This window comes from Scyliorhinus canicula, chromosome 2 (genome assembly GCF_902713615.1).
Source record: "Scyliorhinus canicula chromosome 2, sScyCan1.1, whole genome shotgun sequence".
Classification (NCBI taxonomy): Eukaryota; Metazoa; Chordata; class Chondrichthyes; order Carcharhiniformes; family Scyliorhinidae; genus Scyliorhinus; species Scyliorhinus canicula.
In genome coordinates, this window is record NC_052147.1 from 93,780,601 (window position 1) to 93,800,686 (window position 20,086).

Here is a 20,086-nt window from a genome sequence, read left to right on the forward strand (position 1 = left end):
AACTTCAAAGTATAGGCGAGACCTCGGTGCTGTCAAAATGCTAAATAACACACTTAGTTGGCAATCAATATTTGGCCGGAACCTAAGAAAAGGCACTGACGTAGCATGAGGGATCGTTTTCAACTTTGAATGCTTGTTGGATAACCCGGCTTAGCCAGCTGACCTCTCTCCGAAGTGATAACGCGGGTAAATTACAAGAGGTTGATCCTAAACTGGAGAATTAAGACAAAAATGCCTGGATGAACACTTCTCTGGCTTCTAACCAGCGTTTAGCAATCTAAATCAGACTTACAACTGGCAACTTCCAACGCGATTCACAAAAGTGGCCCACACATGAAATCAAATGCAGATTGGTTAGTGCGAAACCCTAAACATATCAGACTGACGAGTGGGCGAATTTCTAAGCCCCTGGGACAGTTGATGGTAATATGAACAAGTTCGAAGGTCTGATCCCAAATCAGGAGAGCAGTCAACTGAAATCGTGTGAGAACAAACCAGAGGGGGGATCTGCGCTCTCTATCGTCGAGGTTTGAGGAAAACCTCCCCAACGCAAGCAGAGGCTTAATTAAATTGCACCAGGGTAAAATCTGCAGGGACTCCTGGTTTAATAACACATAGCATTGAGGGGAGACAGGGGCAGTTTTAGTGCAGTTCTAGGCGGCCAGTTTTATTTTAAACTTTCATAGGCATCGCTGCCCATCCCAAATTGTCCTTGAACTGAGTCGCCCACCATTTCAGAGGGCAGCTCAGAATCAACCACATCTCCCAGGGTCTCGAGCGACCGGCCAGATCAGGTCAGGACGCAGATTTCCTTCCCAAAAGGTGAAGCAGATTGGTTCCCATTACTCAGACTTGATTTTGTCATTTGAATTTAAATGCCACCAGCTGGGGGGGGTGGGGGTGGATTTGAACCCATGTTCCCTTGGGCATGAGCCTGAGCATACTGCATGACATTGTCATGTTAGGGGAGACGGTGGTAAAGTATCGGCTCCGCTAATGAGTTGTTCCTGGATCATTAACAATAACTCACTGCAGTTTGAATCTGGAGGACTCACTGCGCGCGCTATTTATGGTGCAGCTGGCAACAGTATTAGTTTAACTTGCTGCCAACCCCGTTTGCATGCAATCATTAACGCAGTTAAAATAAACAGATTAATGACCGAATTGAAATAGCCATGGTTGGAATTTAGCTCGAAGGCATTAACCCCTTTCTCTAAAAATAGCAGAGAAGGACTTAAACTCCATTAATGGCAGCATGGCGCGAAGTTGTGTCCGGCAGGCGAGCACTGGGACACTGAGGGGAAGCTGTGCTGCATCATTTCTCCGCAGACTCTTCAGAAAACGTGAATCTATGGAGAAGCAAAAGTCAGCATCACTGTGATTCGGGAGAATTTTAAGGATACTGCAGCTGGTTTAAACTCGCGTGTAGCAGGATGAGGTAAAGGAGGAATAGTGCGGAGAGGAGTGCGTTGCACTTTCCCTCCCATTCACCCAGTGAGCTGGGCTGCGCTTTCACGGACTGTGTAAAACTTGGGCGATTGAACGCTTGGCGTGTGTAGCATTCCTTTGTGGGCTCTTGTACCGCTTAAACTCACTCAAAATAAATAACTGAGGGAAATAAGTGAAGTCTCTTCGAGGTCGTGATGTCTCACTAGTCCACCCGGAACGGTGGCAATCTAACGCAGAGGACTGCAGGTTAACACCTGACTCAGGTTACGCCACGGTTATCCAGCGTCCTGCTAATAATGGACCCGAAGATTTCCCCTCTTTCTTTGCATTGGGAGTAGCAGATCTATCACTGAGGGCCGGGATTTTTCCCACTCGGCTTCAGGTATTTTTTGCAGCCCACTGCATTTAGAGACCAGGCTGGAGGAAGCAACCAGGCTTCTGTCCGTTTGTTATACTGCCAAACTCTTATCCTTGTCCACATTGCAATCCCTGGCCTTGGAACATCAGGGCATGCACTTGAAAAATGAAATGAAAATCACTTATTGTCACAAGCAGGCTTCAATGAAGTTACTGTGAAAAGCCCCTAGTTGCCACATTCCGGTGCCTGTTTGGGGAGGCTGGTACGGGAACTGGTACAGGGAGGCTGGTACTTAAACCCTTGGGCTTATTCGCATATGCAAATTCCTTCAGAGAGAAAATGTGTGCCGCACATGGGACAAATATGGGACAAATCAAACCTTTTATTATTGTGGATTCACATTAACTTGACTGGGAAGCTGGTTCACGTGGCGATATGTGTTAAGTATAGCGATTTTACCCGCGAATAGCAGATACCAACCGTACCACATGCTAAAAGCAGGGGCAATGTAAGAAAAGTGTATGAAAATATATCTGGAAATTATCAGAATTTTTCAGTAGGCATACTGGAGCAAAGATTTTGTGTTTTCTCCGTTGGGAGCTAGTCTACATATAAATGTCAGAACGGGAATGTTACAGATAAGGATCTGACAAACTAAGGATGTGTTTGTACGTGTGTGTAGTGTCAGATTAATAACAGCAGTTCCCTTCCCACTCGCGCCTCATTCTGAGATTCAGTTCTGGAGTGAGCAAGGATTCTATAATCCTTCTCTCTTTCCTACGTGCTCGGTCTTCCTTCATTCTATATGTTTAGCACAGGGCTAAATAGCTGGCTTTTAAAGCAGACCAAGGCATGCAAGCAGCGTGGGTTAAATTCCCGTATCAGCCTCCCCGAACAGGCGCCGGAATGTGGAGACTATGGGCTTTTCACAGTAACTTCATTTGAAGCCTACTTGTGACAGTAAGTGATTTTCATTTCAATGGAATTCTACCTCGGGGAGATGGCGCAATCGAGCCTATATTTAAAGTAGCCATGATGTGGAAATGCAGTGTTGGGCTGGGGTGGGCACAGTAAGCAGTCTTCCAACATCAAGTTATAGTCCAACAGGTTTATTTGGAATCACTAGCTTTCGGAGAGTAGCTCCTTCATCAAGTGAGTGACCAAATAAACCTGTTGGACTTTAACCTGGTGTTGTAAGACTTCTGACTATATTTAAAATATATTGTTGCCGGCCCAGGTGATCCAGCGTTTTTTTTTTAAAAAGCACAATGAAATCAGGGGCCTTTCATTTCTGGCTTTCCGAGCACCAGGGGGTGGGGGAGATATATATGGCTTTATTATATGGAGCCATCAGCAAATGTATCTTGTACTCACAGCGAATAAGAACATATTCAATGACATTAATTGTATGACTATTAATGAGACGTTATCTGGTGTTCCAGCTGGTGGGTTGTATCCTGGGTTGTTATAGAACACCCACAACCTGGAACCTTTGTAAACATCTGCCCATGTAAAACTATGTCTCATTGTCATGCGTGTCTAAAAATACCATGTACTGCTGTGAATTGTCTCCGTGTACACATGTGTATACCAGAAGCAATTGGAAGGAAAGCTGTACTAACCAGTCAAACAGTGGCTCAGGATGCTTGAAGTAGACACATGTTGGTAAATGTTTCTTAATGGTGACAATGCCTGGACAGTCCCAACTGGGATCTAACCCTTGACATAGGGGACAGAACACAAGTGTCCTAATCGACTGAATCAACCAGTGTAACTCAATCTTCACCTTGAAAAGCACTTTGTACTGTTATTGCTTTGCAACGACTGTATGTTGCAAAAATGTGAAGTTTCCCATTTGGCAGGCCTAGTGATAACACAAATTATCCCACCCCATAGCTCCGCACAAGTGCACTCCCTCAATATTTTCCTTTTATCTGTCACTCTCTCACTCTCTGAGTCAGAGTTGCCATTACACAATTCTTACTCAGTGATAACCATAACTACATAACAGATAAAGATCCTTTTATTGTCACAAGTAGGCTTACAATAACGCTGCAATGAAGTTACTGTGAAAAGCCCCTAGTAGCCATATTCCGGCGCCTGTGCTGGTACACAGGGAAAATTCAGAATTCTCAGCTAGCACGGGAATGGAACCCAAGCTGCCGACATTGTTCTGTATCACAAACCAGCCGTCTAGCCCACTGAGCTACACATGGAAAAATCAGCAAACATTTAACTGGAAATGCCTGGGCAAAGCAACTGGAAATAAGTCACGAACGGCCGTAGATTCTGAACAATGGAATGAATGACGAAGTGCAGATAGATAGATATCAACAACTGTGAAAATTCTTATTGCTAATTGTGGTAATATTATTTGCTATTTTAACTTGTAATAAATACCGTGTGAACAAATCCGTGCTTTGGCATGAGGCACGGAGTTCCAAGAGACCAACAAACATTTTGCTGTGTTTGAAATATAAATTGAGGTTCAGTTAAATAAACGGTCAAGATTTCCCGGTGTCATTGGTAATCTGATAATCACACTTATGGAGCCCACGAGTTGAACTAGACCTCACCTTCCAGCCGGTGTCGGGATAAACTTTCCACGAAACTCTCTGCGGCTCTACTCTTAAACTGGCATCTTTCTTTCGATTCCACTCCATCTACTGCAATGCTCTTTTCGACCTTGCCCAAGAGGGGATCTTTTGCCAACCAAACTGTTGACCACAAACTTTCTGGTCCCAGTTGAACTGATATTGCTAGCACAATGTTTTTCCTCATGTGCTCTTCCATTTCCGCTCATTGCCCCAGTCCTTCAAAACTACTTTTTCTTTCCAAAGTCCTTCATATTCGTGCTTCTCAAAATCATGTCATTCTTTCCCACAATTATATGTTTCATTCCTTCCAATCAGATTTCCCACCTAGCCACAATAATGAAAGGGCCTTTGTTAAATGATAAATAACATTCTCCATGCCTGTGAGTATGGGGAACCACCCCTTCTCATCATGCTTAACCTGTCCATCTTACAACACTATCCCTTTCTAATGCCCTGCCCCATTGTCCAGCCAGGTGCAACTGCCCTAACCATCCATCCAAAATGTTAAAATCACCTGCAAATAACAAAGAAAATTACAGCACAGGATCAGGCCCTTCAGCCCTCCAAGCCTGCACTGACCATGCTGCCTGTCTAAACTAAAACTCCCTACCCTTCCAGGGACCATATCCCTCTATTCCCATCCAATTTGGGGCTGTTTAGCACAGGGCTAAATTGCTGGCTTTGAAAGCAGACCAAGCAGGCCAGCAGCACGGTTCGATTCACGTAACAGCCTCTCCGAACAGGCGCCGGAATGTGGCGACTAGGGGATTTTCACAGTAACTTCATTTGAAGCCTACTCGTGACAATAAGCGATTTTCATTTTCATTTGTCAAGACGCCCCTTAAAAGTCACTATTGTATTGCTTCCACTATCTCTCCCTGCAGTGAGTTCCAGGCTCCCAACACCCTCTGTGTAAAACCTTTCCCCCTTGCCCGGCCCTAGGAAAGCCCAAAAATCCTCTATTAGCACACAAACCCCGCATATCCACCTACACCCCAAAGAGCCCTCACTTTGAGTGAAAGTCCCATCACTTCCCTTGTCCAAATATATACAACATTGGCTCCTTTAGCCCATACACCCGCACGCAGTGAAACAAAAAAGAAGAAAATACAGTCATGAGGTTACATCGGCACATGGCCATTTCTCAATTTCTCAGTTCTGCCACAGTCCTTCTGCCTTCGCAAACTCCTCCGCTGCTTCTGCCGTTCCAAAATAAAAGTCCTTGAGCTTGTAAGTCACCCTCAACTTCACTGGATATACAATGCCGCACTGCACCTTGCTAATGTACAGTGTCCTATTCACCCGATTAAAAGCAGCCTGCCTCCTCGCCAGCTCCACCGTAAAGTCCTGGTATACACGTATACCAGCTCCAGCCCACTGCACCACTCACTTCCGCTTGGCCCAGCACAGGACCTTCTCCTTCACACTGTACCTACGGAAGCACAGAGTCACTACCCTTGGCGGCTCACTCGCCTTTGGTACAGGCCTCCACGACCGATGAGCCCGATCCCGTCATATCGGGAGGGATCCTCCCCCTCCCCCAATAGTTTTGCCAACATCGTGGCTAAATACTCAGTCGGCCTCAGCCCTTCAACCTCCTTCGGGCAGCCCCACAATCCTCAAATTCTGTCGCCTGGATCTGTTTTCCAGGTCTTCCAGTTTTCCTCGCAGATCCTTGTTAATCTCCAGCACCTTCCGCATCTCCTTCCCCATCAAGGTAAGTTGATCACCGTGCTGCAATAATGTCTCCTCCACTTCCTTCAGTGCCTCCCCTTGCTCCCGCACCTCCACCACTGCGCTCGCCACCGCCGTCGTCACCAGGGAAATCGCCTCCTCCACCAGCATACTCAAAACCTCCCTCATCTCCTTCCTCATTGTGTCCATGTATTTTGTAAACTGCCTTTCGAATTCCGCAGCCGTCACCTTAGTTATTTCTTCAGCCGTAAGCAATGCGGCCTCCTCTGGTGCTCCAGCCTCCGTTTTCCTTGGTGACCCCGCGGTGACCTTTCCACTCCCCGACGGACCTTCAGCTGTTTTTTTTACGGCCGTTTTTTTTGCTCACTCTCGACATTCCCCTTTACTGTCCCTTCACTGTGCCTCCTCTGTGCCTTCTCCCTGCTTTTGCCGCCTCCGTGTACCCTGGGACCGGACTTAAAGCCCCGAAAATGCCATTCCCGAACGGGAGCCCTCCATTGCGTGGCTGCCTCCCAACCGCCATCACCGGAAGTCCCACGTATATCTTCTTTAAACCTTGCCCCTCACACCTTAAACCTAAGGGCCTCACGGTAGCATGGTGGTTAGCATCAATGCTTCACAGCTCCAGGGTCCCAGGTTCGATTCCCGGCTGGGTCACTGTCTGTGCGGAGTCTGCACGTCCTCCCCGTGTGCGCGTGGGTTTCCTCCGGGTGCTCCGGTTTCCTCCCACAGTCCAAAGATGTGCGGGTTAGGTGGATTGGCCATGCTAAATTGCCCATAGTGTAAGGTTAATGGGGGGATTGTTGGGTTACGGGTATACCGGTTACGTGGGTTAAGTAGGGTGATCATTGCTCGGCACAACATCGAGGGCCGAAGGGCCTGTTCTGTGCTGTACTGTTCTATGTTCTATGTTCTATGTTCTATGTTCTATGTCCCTTGTAATTGACTCTTCCACCCTGGGAAAGAGCTTCTGACTATCCACTCTGTCCTTGCCACTCAATCTTGTAGACTTCTATCACGTTACCCCTCAGCCTCCGTCATTCCAGCGAGAATAAACTGAGTTTCTTTAACCTCTCCTCACAGCTAATGCCCTCCATAGCAGGCAACACTCTGGTAAACCTCATCTGCCCTCTCTCCAAAGCCTCCACATCTTCCTGGTAGTGTGGTGACCAGAATTGAACATTATATTCCAAGTGTGGTCTAACTAAGGTTCTACACAGCTGCAGCATGACTTGCCAATTTTTATATTCAATGCCCCGGTCAATGAAGGCAAGCATGCCGTATGCATTCTTGACTACCTTCTCCACCTGTGTTGCCACTTTCAATGACCTATGCACCCAGATCCCTCGGCCTATCAATACTCTTAAGGATTCTGCCATTTACTGTATATTTCCCATCTGTATTAGACCTACCAAAATGCATTACCTCACATTTGTCCAGATTAAATTCCATCTGCCATCTCTCCGTCCAAGTCTCCAACCAATCTATAGCCTGCTGTATCCTCTGACGGTCCTCATGGATCCGCAATTCAACCAACCTTTGTGTCTTCCACAGATTTACTAATCAAACCAGTTACATTTTCCTCCAGATCATTTATATATATATTATAAATAGCAAGGGTCCCTGCACTGATCCCTGAGGAATGCCACTAGTCACAGCCGTCCATTCAGAAATGCTACCCTCTGTGATTGTGCCAGTTCTGTATCCATCTTGCCAGCTCACCTCTGATCCCGTGCGACTTCACCTTCTGTACAAGTCTGTCAGGAGGGACCTTGTCAAGGGCGTTACTGAAGTCCATGTAGACAACATCCACTGCCCTACCTTATTAAATCACCTCCTTCATTTCCTCAAAAAACTCGATCAAGTTAGTGAGACACAACCTCCCCTTCACAAAACCATGTTGCCTCTCGCTAACATGTCCACTTATTTCCAAGTGGGAGTAAATTCTCAAAGAACCCTCTCCAATAATTTCCCCACCACTGACGTAAGGCTCATCGACCTGTAATTACCTGGATTATCCTTGCTACCCTCCTTAAACAAAGGAACAACATTGGCTATTCTCCAATCCTCTGGGACCTCTCATGTAGCCAGTGAGGATACCAAGATTTCTCTCAAAGCCCCAGCAATTTCCTTCCTTGCCTCTCCCAGTATTCCAGGGTATATCCCATGAGGCCCTGGGGACTTGTCTACCTTAATGTTTTTCAAGGCCCCCTAATACATCCTTTTTGATCTCAATATGACACAAACTATCTACACACCCTTCCCCAGACTCATCATCCACCAAGTCCTTCTCTTTGATGAATACTGACGCATAGTACTCATTTAACACCTTGCCCATTTCCTCTGGCTCCACGCATAGGTTCCCTCCCTTGTCCTTGAGTGGGTGAACCCTCTCTCTGGCTACCCCCTTGTTCTTTACAGAAAGCCTTGGGATTTTCCTTAGTCCTGCTGGCTAATGACTTTTGTGACCTCATTTAGCCCTCTTGACTCCTTGCTTAAGTTCCTTCCTACGTTCCTTGTATTCCACCCTTGCTTCATGTGTTCCCAGCCTCCTAGTCTTGAGAAATGCTTCCTTTTATAAGACAAAGGCCTTATGAACCTTCCAGCTCTCTGCATTCCTCTGATGTGTTGTGCACCGCAAATTTAATTGCTTCCGCATTTTTCACCGCCGTGCTTTTGTCCCATGTTTTGAATTCCTTCCGTCAACCTTTTCACCTCTTAAACTCACTTTCTTCTTCTAAGACGGTCCTAAGAATAAATTTATTTGAGCAAGCATTTAGTCATCTTTCCTGATTTCTACCATTATGATTCAGTTTCAAGTATGAATACTGAATGGCTATTGTTAAACGCAGTGGAATGTATTACAGTAGTAAGTGCGCTATATAAATGTAGGTCGCAGTTGTTATTTGAACACTGCACAAAATGGAATCCATTTGAGTCTATGAATATGCCTTGCACCTGCTCCGCCTGGTCATAAAAGTTAGAGTCAGTTTATCTTTAGCTCATTCTTTAGGACTTTATTCCTTGTGGGTAGGCTTAGCAGAATCACATTTTTGCTTATGGATCCATTAGGCTTTCATGAAGGTTATTATATTCGGTGCAACTAAAATATAGCAGATAAAACACATTAGCTGCCATAGTCATGGAATTCCGCCTTCAAGCCGGATCAAACTATTGTCTAACCATCTAAAGTGAATGGAGGTAACCTTAAAAAGGCCAAAACACTAATTGTGGTGTGCATTCTCTAATCACCTGAGGGTTATGGGCCAAATGCGGGCAATTGGGACTAGTTTTGTGGTTTAAAAACTGGGCTGCATGGACAAGTTGGGCCAAAGTGTCTGTTTTCATGCTGTAAACCTCCATGACTCTAATTCACTTCCCCCGACTCTCCACTCTTCGGTATCTTGTCTGTTTTGCACCCCCTTGTCTTTCCGGCACAATTGATTGGCATAGTTCAGTCAACAAAACTCTCTGGAATGAGTGGGTGGCACTCTCACCAATGAGACAAAAGGTACAAGGCAAGGCCCATCACAAAGACATGAAAAATCTCCCAACAAATACAGTCCTCAAGAAAATCTGAACTGTCCGAGGTGCTGTCATTCAGGTGAGCCTTTAAACTGTCCCTACACGCTAATTTATTGCTACGTCTCCTGCACTATTATTTTTTTTACAACAGGAACTACATTTTAACCACACTTCATAGGCTCTGAAAAGCTTTGGTATGCCTCTTGGTCCTGGAAGGCACCGTTCAAGTGCAAGTTGTCACTGGTTCTTTAAAAGTGTTCCTTCTCCACATCTGTGCTGCTGCTGTAATATCCACAACTTCAACCAAGCTGATGGTTAACTTTCCCAATACCCCCTTATTTCTATCTTTCTACTTGCATTACATTCTTCTTCTGTGAAAGAACGTGGAATGTTTTCTACTTAAAAGGTAAATCCAGATTGTTGTTGTTGTCTGCGGAAGCAGAATTAAATAGCCAGAGAGGATTTTCGTTTTGACACGAGAACGAAAACTGCCAACTTTCGTTGGGCTGAATTAATTTGTTCTCTCTCTTGCGCACGATGGACTGCAGGAAATCTCCAAATATGGAGAATGGCCGGACATTTTCCTAATTTTGGATGCGAGAAGCAAGGTGTGTATTGAGGGTTACTCGTTTCTTAATACTTACCTTTTTGAGAAGCAGGAAGCAGCAAATCGTCCAAGTCTGGGTCACCACGTTCAAACTCGTTAAAAGGCCCATTATATATCCCCTGGAATCTCGTTCTACTGAATCCCCACCCAATTGTTGCACCTCCCCACCCGGTGGAAACTGCAGCCCCGAGAGATTCTGGTGGATAAAGTTTCATGTGTCAATGATCCATGCACAGTCAAGGTCAAGAATTTAGGAAGAAGTCGGGAATGCTAAAGATCTCAGCATCTCTGCTATTCGTGTAGCTTGGTGAAAGCCTTTAGCCAATCATAGAAGAGACAAAATTATCAAGGCAGGCCCCACCCAGAAAAAGCTGACAAATTAACATCAGACCCTTGAAAAAAGTAATAGGATCGAAACTTCAAAACCATCGATGACTTAAATTCTGCCAAGAAGGTAGGCCCAGTTAGTAAACACTGTCGAATCATCATAGCTGTATTATGAATCTGTTTATTATTTCATTGTAAACACTGATTACAGGAGATATCTGCATCCATATTCCATAGAGGAAACTCGGGCAAGTGCTTACATTGTAGGAACAACATTGATGGGTCGGACAACATTCGACGCAATGCTGAGAATGTGCGTAAAGAAACCAAATTGGATCGAGATCTTCAGTTAAGGGTCTGTCTTTGCTATGCCCACCGACCAAAAAACGACAAGATCTCAGCAAAACATTTTCGAAGAAGAAACCCAAGCAGAAACATGTTTTGGGATTAACAGTTACATAGGGCGATGGTGGGGCACAGTGGATGAAAGTGCAACACTGGCCGATGAAGATGTTCTGAGTTTTTACTCTGGAAAAATTGGGAGTGTTAAAACATGCCCCAATTAGGGAACTTAAAGAGGTTGGAAATTTGGAGAAGGCAGAGAGGTGCGCAACAATAGGGAGAATGGAGCATCTTTAAGCCGAGTATCCGAATCTTAGAGTTTAGTATTTCCAAACAAAGTAACTATTGAATCAATAGCTGGCTCAAGTTGAAACTTGGTTGACACCAGAAAAAACACAACTGACATTGTCAGTCATTGTAAATCTGGTTCTGGATGTTCTATCAATGGAAATTTTGAAACTGACCTCCTTGTTTTTAAGTCACCATTTCCTGCAGGACCAGAGGCTGCTCCTACCCTTTTGAAAGAAAGCTGACTGGTGATGATTTAACCTGAGGGTCACCACGCCTGGGGCAAGGGCAAGGTTGAGAAGGCAGGGCCTTCATGGATAACATTAGCTGGTATGGGAATTGAACCCGTGCTGTTGGCGTCGCTCCGCATCACTAATTAGCCTCCCAGCCAACTGAGATAACCAACCTCCATGTACACGTCTAGGTCATTCATGTGGATAGAGAAAAGTAGTGGTCCTAATAGTGACCTTGGTATACCACCTAATCAAAAAGAAAACTGTTCAACACTACTCTGTTTTCTGTCAATCAGCCAACTTCATCTGCCATTGACTCTTTTATTCCTTGGAATTTAACATCAGTGACTTGCCTTTTATGTGGTGCTTTATAAAATGTCTTTTGGAGTTCATGGCTGGCTTTGAAAGCAGACCAAGGCAAGCCAGCAGCACAGTTCAATTTCTGTAACAGCCTCCCCGAACAGGTGCCGGAATGTGGCGACTAGGGGCTTTTCACAGTAACTTCATTTGAAGCCTGCTTGTGACAATAAGCGATTTTCATTTCACTTTATTTCAACTGCATTACACTAATCAAAACTCAGTTACCCCATCAAAAATGCATCAAGTTAGTTCAACATGATTTGCCTTTAACAAATACATACTGTTTTTCTTTAATCCACATTTGTTCAAGTGATTATTCATTTTGTGTTCCATTTTCATTTCTAAAAAACTGTCCACTACTGAAGTTAAATCAACTACACATGGGGGGCTTATCCTTTTAAAACAAAAGTGGTATAACATCAACATACGTCCAGGCCTTTGGCAGCACCACTGTATCAAACAGGATTTGACCAGTGTCTCTGCAACTTCTATCGCTACTTCACTCCATATCCTCAATATCCTCAGATATGGGGCAGCACGGTGTCACAGTGGTTAGCATTGCTGCCTACGGCGCTGAAGACCCAGGTTCGAATCCCGGCCCTGGGTCACTGTCTGTGTAGAGTTTGAACGTTCTCCCCGTGTTTGTGTGGGTTTCACCCCCCACAACCCAAAAAATGTGCAGGATAGGTGGATTGGCCACACTAAATTGCCCCTTAATTGGAAAAAATAATTGGGTACTCTAAATTTATTTTAATAAATCCTCAGATGTATCTGCTCTGGCCCTCCTGACTTAACAAGTTTTAAGTACAGCCAGCCTTTCTAACATCTTGCCATCAATTGTGTAGCCCATTCAGTGCCTCAACCACATCCTCTTTCACCACGATTTGCGCAACATGTTCTTTCTTGGTTGAGACAGGTACCAAGTACTCATTTAGTAATGATAGCTCTAGCCAGCTAATAACACTTCCTGCACATGTGGTTGCTAGGTTACAAGTATTGGCTTTATGTTCCCACAATGAACAGGATGGGCACTTCATGGGACTGAGTGTCCTGTTGTGTCTCTATTTATTAAACTATTAACTGACTTAACAATAAAAAAAACCTCTGGCTTAAATAGAGATGATGAATGTAATGCTAGCTTATGAATTTCACCTCCAATGGATAATCAGATTGATCCATGACAGTTATTGGGTGTAATAATGCAGGAAGAATACATTCTATCATGTGAAATGGTCACAGGTGCATTATTCAGTCAGGTCATTTAATTACATCAGCATTGTAGACAAATATTCATTTTTCTGCTCTGTGGCAAAAAACAATTTTTTAATTTAGTGTACTAAATTCATGTTTTCCAATTAAGGGGCAATGTAGTGTGGAGAGTCCACCTACCCTGCACATCTTTGGGCTGTGGGGGTGTAAACACGGGGAGAACATGCAAACTCCACACAGACAGTGACCCAGAGCCACGATTGAACCTGGGACCTCGGTGCAGTAAGGCAGCATTGCTAACCACTGCACAGCGTGCTGCTCATTTTGTATCACCTTTAAACATAATAAAATGATCTTTACACTTCAATTTTTAATTTAAAAAATGAAATCAAGTGACATAAGGAGATAGATGGGTAGATGGTTAACTATTCTGTCAGAGGTAGGTTATAAAGGGTGTCTTTAATGAGGAAAGCAAAGTAAAGAGTTTGAGAGGCCCAGGTAGTTAAACACACAGCCACCAATGGTGGAGGCGTTAAAATTGGAGGTGCAGAAGAGGACAGAATTAGAGGAATTTGGATATCTGAGAGTGTGCTGTTGAAGGAGATTACAGAGATTAAAACAAAATTAATTTAGAGCACTCAATTCATTTTTTCCAATTAAGGGGCAACTTAGAGTGGCCAATCCACATACACTGTACATCTTTGGATTGTGGGGATGAAACCCACGCAAACACGGAGAATGTGCAAACTCCACATGGACAGTGACCCAGGGCCGGGATCGAACCTGGGACCTTGGCGGCGTGAGGAAATCAAGGATGAATATTTAATTCACTTAATTGGGAGTGAAGAAAAACAGTGAGAACAGGGTTGACGGATGAAGCAGATTTTATAATAATTAGGAGATTGTTTTGAGAGCTCAAGGCAATGGTTTCATTGTTCTCAATATTTAGTTACAGAAAATATCTGCTCATCAATTATGAGATGTCAGACAAGCAGTCTAACTATTTCAAGAATGTTTCAAACATTTCTGTAATAGATCATACAAGATCTCACAGATAACTGGAAGTTCAACACTGGGTGTCAGGTTCAACAGGGTCCTTTTGAAGAGATTAAAACTGATTTCAATTCACTCTGAACCCCAGCAGTATTCCAATAACCAATTTGTTATTACAGATGCCTTTGAAACAAACACAAATAAAAGGCAATATGGTATGGTGGACAATTATCATTTTAACAGACATTTTGTGCATCAGTACAAAACCATCGTTCCATGGCTCTCTTTTGCACTTTTTCAACAGTAACTGCACCTTAACATAACTGCACATAACAGATAATAACTAATCCTCTACCACTCTTTTCCATATGCCTCTATTCTACAATTCAGTTACTTGCAATTTTTTAACAAATATTCTTGCTCTCAGACATTTTTAATTGTTCCATCTGTATATTTTTGGGTCCTTGTTCTCCTTTACCTGTTGCCACTTGTCCATTTGATTCTCCTTCTTTTGGACACTCTGGGTCTAATTTCAACTCTGTGAGTGAGTGGGTTTGAGTCCATTAAAATCTCGCCACCTGTTTTTTCCATTGCAGCATTTGACACATTTTCGAGCGCTTAATTGTCCTTTTCCTGCCTGTGGTGCACCCATTAAAACCTTTGGTTCTTGATTTGCTTCCTCCCTTTCTTTCTTTACTGATTCTAACTCCCCTTTTGATGCCTCCTGTTCTCTTTTCGGACCCTCTTCTTCCCCTTTTACTCCCTTTGAGTCTACTTTTTGGAATCTCTGCTTCTTCATTTGCTGCTTCTGATTTTTGCTTTTCTATCACAGATTGTGACTCCTTGCTTCATCTTTGCTCCTTCTGTTTGTCTTATTAATGCATCCTTTTCTCCTACTGCTACTAACTCTCCTTCTGCTGCCCCTGATTGTCCTTTTGGAACATACGTTTTTTGGTTCTAATGTTTCTAATTCTGGTTTCCCTGCCTTTGATTCTTGTCCAATCCGATTCTACTTTTGCTGCTTCTGAATGTTGCTTTTCTGCCTCCTGAATGTCCTTTTGGATCTTTCTAGTCAGATTTAGCACTTTTGTTTTTGTTTCTTTTCCTGTTTGTGATTCTTTTTCAGTCCATTTCTCCTCTTGGACTCATTCATTCTCCTTTGCAGTCTCCGATTCTTCTTTATGAGCCTCTGTTTTCCCTTTTTGAGCCTCTAATTCTCTGATTGAAAACTCCGATTGCATGTTGAATCTTTCGATTCATTTTTTGCAATCCCTGATTCTCCTTGTGTTGCTACTTTACTCCTGTTGGACCCTCTAATTCTCCTTTATGACCTTTCGACTCTCATTCTTTGTGCCTTTAGTTCTTCTCTTGTTTCCTCTGCTGGCTTTTCTTTCTCACATTGAAGTTTATTACTTCATCAGTTGATTCTGAGCAACCTGGTAATCCCATAGTTTCATATGGTATTTACTCCATGAAATTGGGGTGGCATGGTGGCTAGCACTGCTGCCTCACAGTGCCAGGGATCCGGGTTCAATTCCGGTCTTGGGTCACTGTCTGTGTGGCGTTTGCTCTTCTCCTCTTGTCAGCCTGGGTGTCCTCTGGGTGCTCTGGTTTCCTCCCACCGTCCAAAGATGTGCAAGTTAGGTGGATTGGCCTTGCTAAATTGCCCCTTCATGTACAAATAGATAGGTGGGGCTAATGGGTTATGGGGATAAGGTGCAGGCCTGACCCGAGGTAGGCTGCCCTTTCAGAGGGTCAGTGCAGACTCGAAAGGCTATATGGCCTCCTTCTGCACTGTAGGGATTCTATGAACGCAGACCAAAAATGGCTGCTCAAAACCAAAAATATTTTGTTATCCAGTCAGCAGCTTTAGCTCAGTACTTGACCATTATTCTCATTGTATACCTAATAGTCTGGTTTCTTACAGATAATGCTACAAGGCTAGTGATGTGTTGGGTAAGCTGAGTCTGCGAGGACTGTGTTTACTGCAGCAGTCAGAGAGACAGGTTTCCAACACCTGAAGAAATGCAACTCGATTTTATTGAACTATTAACTATCATACATACTTTAACTGTGAGTTGACACTATGCTGAGTTGACTGGAGACCTGAGGCTAACCTGACCAGACTATCTTACTATCACATAGTGTGTGTTCTAGTTGTTGCTCACGGACTCTGTCTGTCTCAGAGGCTGGATCCCAAGAGAGCGGGAAAACTAGTGCCCTCTGGCTTTATAGTGGTCGTGTCCTGTCTGGTGATTGGCTGCTGTGTTCTGTGTGTTCATTGGTCATTCTGTGTGTCAATCAATGCCTGTCTGTGCACCATCATATACTTGTGTGTATATTATGACAGCTAGCACTCCAAATATGACCCTTTGGCTACATATTGTAAAATTCATCTTATTTAGCCGTAAATAGACTATTTAAAATTTGAAACTATATCCATACAAAATGTATAATTTCTAACTAACTGTTAAGCTCTAATTGGAAAAACTGCAGAGACTGTGAATTTAAGTAACACTTATCTTTATTATGTTGAAAGGCTGCCAGAAAATCCCAAAGTACCTTTTATAAATTGTTATTTTCATAAATAGTTGTAGTTATGATTATTGGTTAACTAAGCATAATGTGCATTATGTTGTGAGTCTTGATCTAGGTATTATACAGACTTTAAATAAAACAAATAAAATAGAAGCTCTTACATAGAAGATACAGTGCAGAAGGAGGCCATTCGGCCCATCAAGTCTGCACCGACCCACTTCCACCCAATCCCCATAACCTACCCTATCCCCTCCTAACCTTTTTGGTCACGAAGGGCAATTTATCATGGCCAATCCACTTAACCTGTACATCTTTGGACTGTGGGAGGAAACCGGAGCACCGGGATGAAACCCACGCAGACACGGGGAGAACGTGCAGACTCCGCACAGACAGTGACCCAGCAGGGAATTGAACCTGGGACCCTGGCGCTGTGAAGCCACAGTGCTATCCACTTATGCTACCGTGCTGCCCTCTGCAAGGGTTAAGATGGTAAAGGAACAAAATCATAAGCAAAAAGATTTAGTCGTCGTTGGAGAGCAAGCCACACATTGGCAAATGGCATATAATTTCATTAAACATATTGTTGAATAGTTAATAGGGCCAACACAGAATACATGTTATAATTTTGAGGGAATATCACTGAAAGCGAGAAAAAAGGTGTTAGTGTACACAAACAATTTACAATCAAAATGGGCAGTGCGGTGGCACAGCAGTTAGCATTGCTGCTTCACTGCGCCAGAGCCCTGGGTTCAACTGGGGCCTTAGGTGACTTTCTGTGTCGAGTATGCACATTCTCCCTGTGTTTGCGTGGGTTCCCTTTCACAGTATAAATATGTGCAGGCTAGGTGGATTGGCCATGCTAAAATTGTTCGTTAGTGTTCGAGAATATGCTGGTTAGGAGGGGTTAGAAGGATAGATTGGGGGAGTGGGTCTAGGTAGGATGCTCTTTTAGAGGATTGATACAGATTCAATGGGCTGAATGGCATCCTCCTGTACTGTAGGTAATCTATGGAATTGTATAGCTATGTATTTGGGTACATCAATAGAACATTACAGTATAAATCAAAGAACAACATTTTTTCATTACTTTGGTTAGATTTGGTGACATCGTGGCTTGGGAAAAGGAGAGGAGATCTACAGGAATGATTCTTATTTTAAAGAAACTTAGCTCGTCAGATAGGCCCAATGATCTTGATAAAACTGCCTGTCCTGGAACAGGCCGATAAAACTATTAACAAACTGGGTAGTATGCCTATTAATAAATAATTTCAGTTTCATGGGTAGGAGAAATCAGTTTTGAACTATGTAAGAGTGGGAATGCATGAGTGTTAGGTGTTTTCCATTTCCCTCTTGGGTAGTAAGCCTCTGGAATGCATTTGAAGCGGATGTACTGGGTGATTATTTCCTGCATGCTTTAGGAGGCTGGTGGATTCATTGTTAATTAGGGTAGGAAGCTTTTCATATTGAATTTGACTTAAGCTGCCTGTAGATAATACTTACTCTAAGTGATCTAAGTGATAAGGGTTCGATTCCGGCTTGGGTCACTGTCTGTGCGGAGTCTGCACATCCTGCCCGTGTGTGCGTGGGTTTCCTCCGGGTGCTCCGGTTTCCTCCCACAGTCCAAAGATGTGCAGGTTAGGTGAATTGGCCATGATAAATTGCCCTTAGTGTCCAAAATTGCCCTTAGTGTTGGGTGGGGTTACTGGGGTATGGGGATAGGGTGGAGGTGTTGACCTTGGGTAGGGTGCTCTTTCCAAGAGCAGGTACAGACTTGATGGGCCAAATGGCCTCCTTCTGCACTGTAAATTCTATGATAATCTATGATAATCTGCTAAACTGATTTTGATCATCAGGCAGGGGGGAAGGGGATGTTGGAGGGCAATTTTTCCAACATATTCATCTGTCATTTGGCCAGATTATTTCTCTGCTTTTTTGCTTCTCCAAGGAGATGCAAACTACTGCCAGAGGGATTATGACAGGCCGGGGTACTGTGTTAGGATGTGATTGACCATGATTTTCCACATTTCATGGATGGGTGGTGGGGTTTGTGGAAGTTAGCGGGGAGGAGCAGGATTGATGAACAAGCTGGTATTTTCCTGCCAAACAATGTTGTCTGTAAAGAGTTCATGATTTTTCAATTAGGCAAGCTCGTACAAGTGGAACATCAACTGATTCAGACCAGAATCAGGCAACAGGCCAAAATCTCTCCGCTGATCGGAAAATAACCATCAGCAATCACGGAAGTTTCAAGGAAAAGCTGGCAAAGATGGAGAGTACCCTGAATCAGGCGAATTCTAGTACCTCATCCACCACGATTGACTGGCTTTTACCACATCCTTTTATATGCGAAAAGCAGTTCGAATTCTGCGGACACCCTTTAAACATCGCTCGATATTTTGGTGGCGATTTGGGATTCTCCGCTTCTATCTGGGAATCTGTAAGTCACTTGGCCTCGATGCCAGTCCATTGATTGGGCAGGAAAAAGTTATTCTGCCATGATTCAGATGTTAATAAGAACATTTCTTTTATTTATAAAACATCTTTCTGTGTTTCTATGTTTTACCATTGCAATGGATTTGTCGTTTTGTGTGGTAGAGAGTAGGAGCTTGGTATTATTTCACACAGTATATTGGGGACAGATAAGCTCTTGTTTGTATCTTGTCTTGTGTTTTTGTTATATTCAAATTTCTGTAGGAGATTGCACATGCACTACAGCTAATTTATTCGTTTTCACACATGATTACATTAAAGGGACATATAAACAGGAGTAAGTGAGTTCAGCCACTCAAGCCTGTTTCCATGCTATTAGATTGTAGCTGATCCCAATAGCTTAACTCCATTTACCCAATTTTCCTCCAAATCTCTTTGTATCCGAAGAGAATCTATGAATTCAGTATTTTGATATTTCAATTAAACCAATATCTACACACTTCTGGGGAAAGAGTTACAGATATCTACTACACTTTAGACACATGCATAAAATCAGGAAACACTGTATAACTGACTGACCTCATTTTATGACTAAACCCCTTGTTATGTTTATGTTGCTGAATCAGTCACTGCTTTAACTATGGGAGACCTGACTAATTTCCTTTCACCAGCCAGGGGGGTGCTCAGGAGAAATGTATCACTTCTGGTGCCACCACACCTGAGATAATGCAATTTGGTACAAACCAAGAACAGAATTTATAGTCCTCAAGGTCTTTTGTGACAATATAAATGGATCGCCTCTTCAAGCACCAGCTCTTTACTTATCAAGACAACTATAATTCTACCAATCTTGAAAAAAAACCAGTCTTAGCTTGCTCTAGCCAGACATTGGGAAGATCGTTGATCCATCATAGATTCTGCACCCTCCTTGTTGACTTCAGCTCATTATCAGGCCATTGGCCAGGCTGAACCAGCCACTTCCCAACCCCCATACCCTTTCAATCACAAAGATTTTCAGTCACTCACATAAAACATCACCCATCTTGCACCTGATCCTCACATGTGCCTTAGTCACCTTCCGGTTCAATTACTTCAATCCTTTCCTTGCACACCTCTGAACCTCCAGAAATCTCAA

The 20,086-nt window shown here is 43.6% G+C and overlaps 1 protein-coding gene across 6 annotated transcripts in view; it reads left to right on the top strand.

Moving 5' to 3' along the window:
• Nucleotides 1-748: 748 nt before the first annotated feature.
• Nucleotides 749-20,086, top strand: part of LOC119956254 (EEF1A lysine methyltransferase 3-like) — a 35,753-nt gene continuing 16,415 nt past the window's right edge. The window contains exons 1-2 of one of the 6 annotated variants that reach the window (XM_038783351.1): nt 749-822; nt 18,664-18,958. In XM_038783351.1, coding sequence (XP_038639279.1) covers nt 18,788-18,958 — 171 coding nt within the window. In that variant the 5' untranslated portion in view covers nt 749-822; nt 18,664-18,787. The other 5 variants (XM_038783313.1, XM_038783323.1, XM_038783316.1 and 2 more) reach the window with 5 other exon arrangements.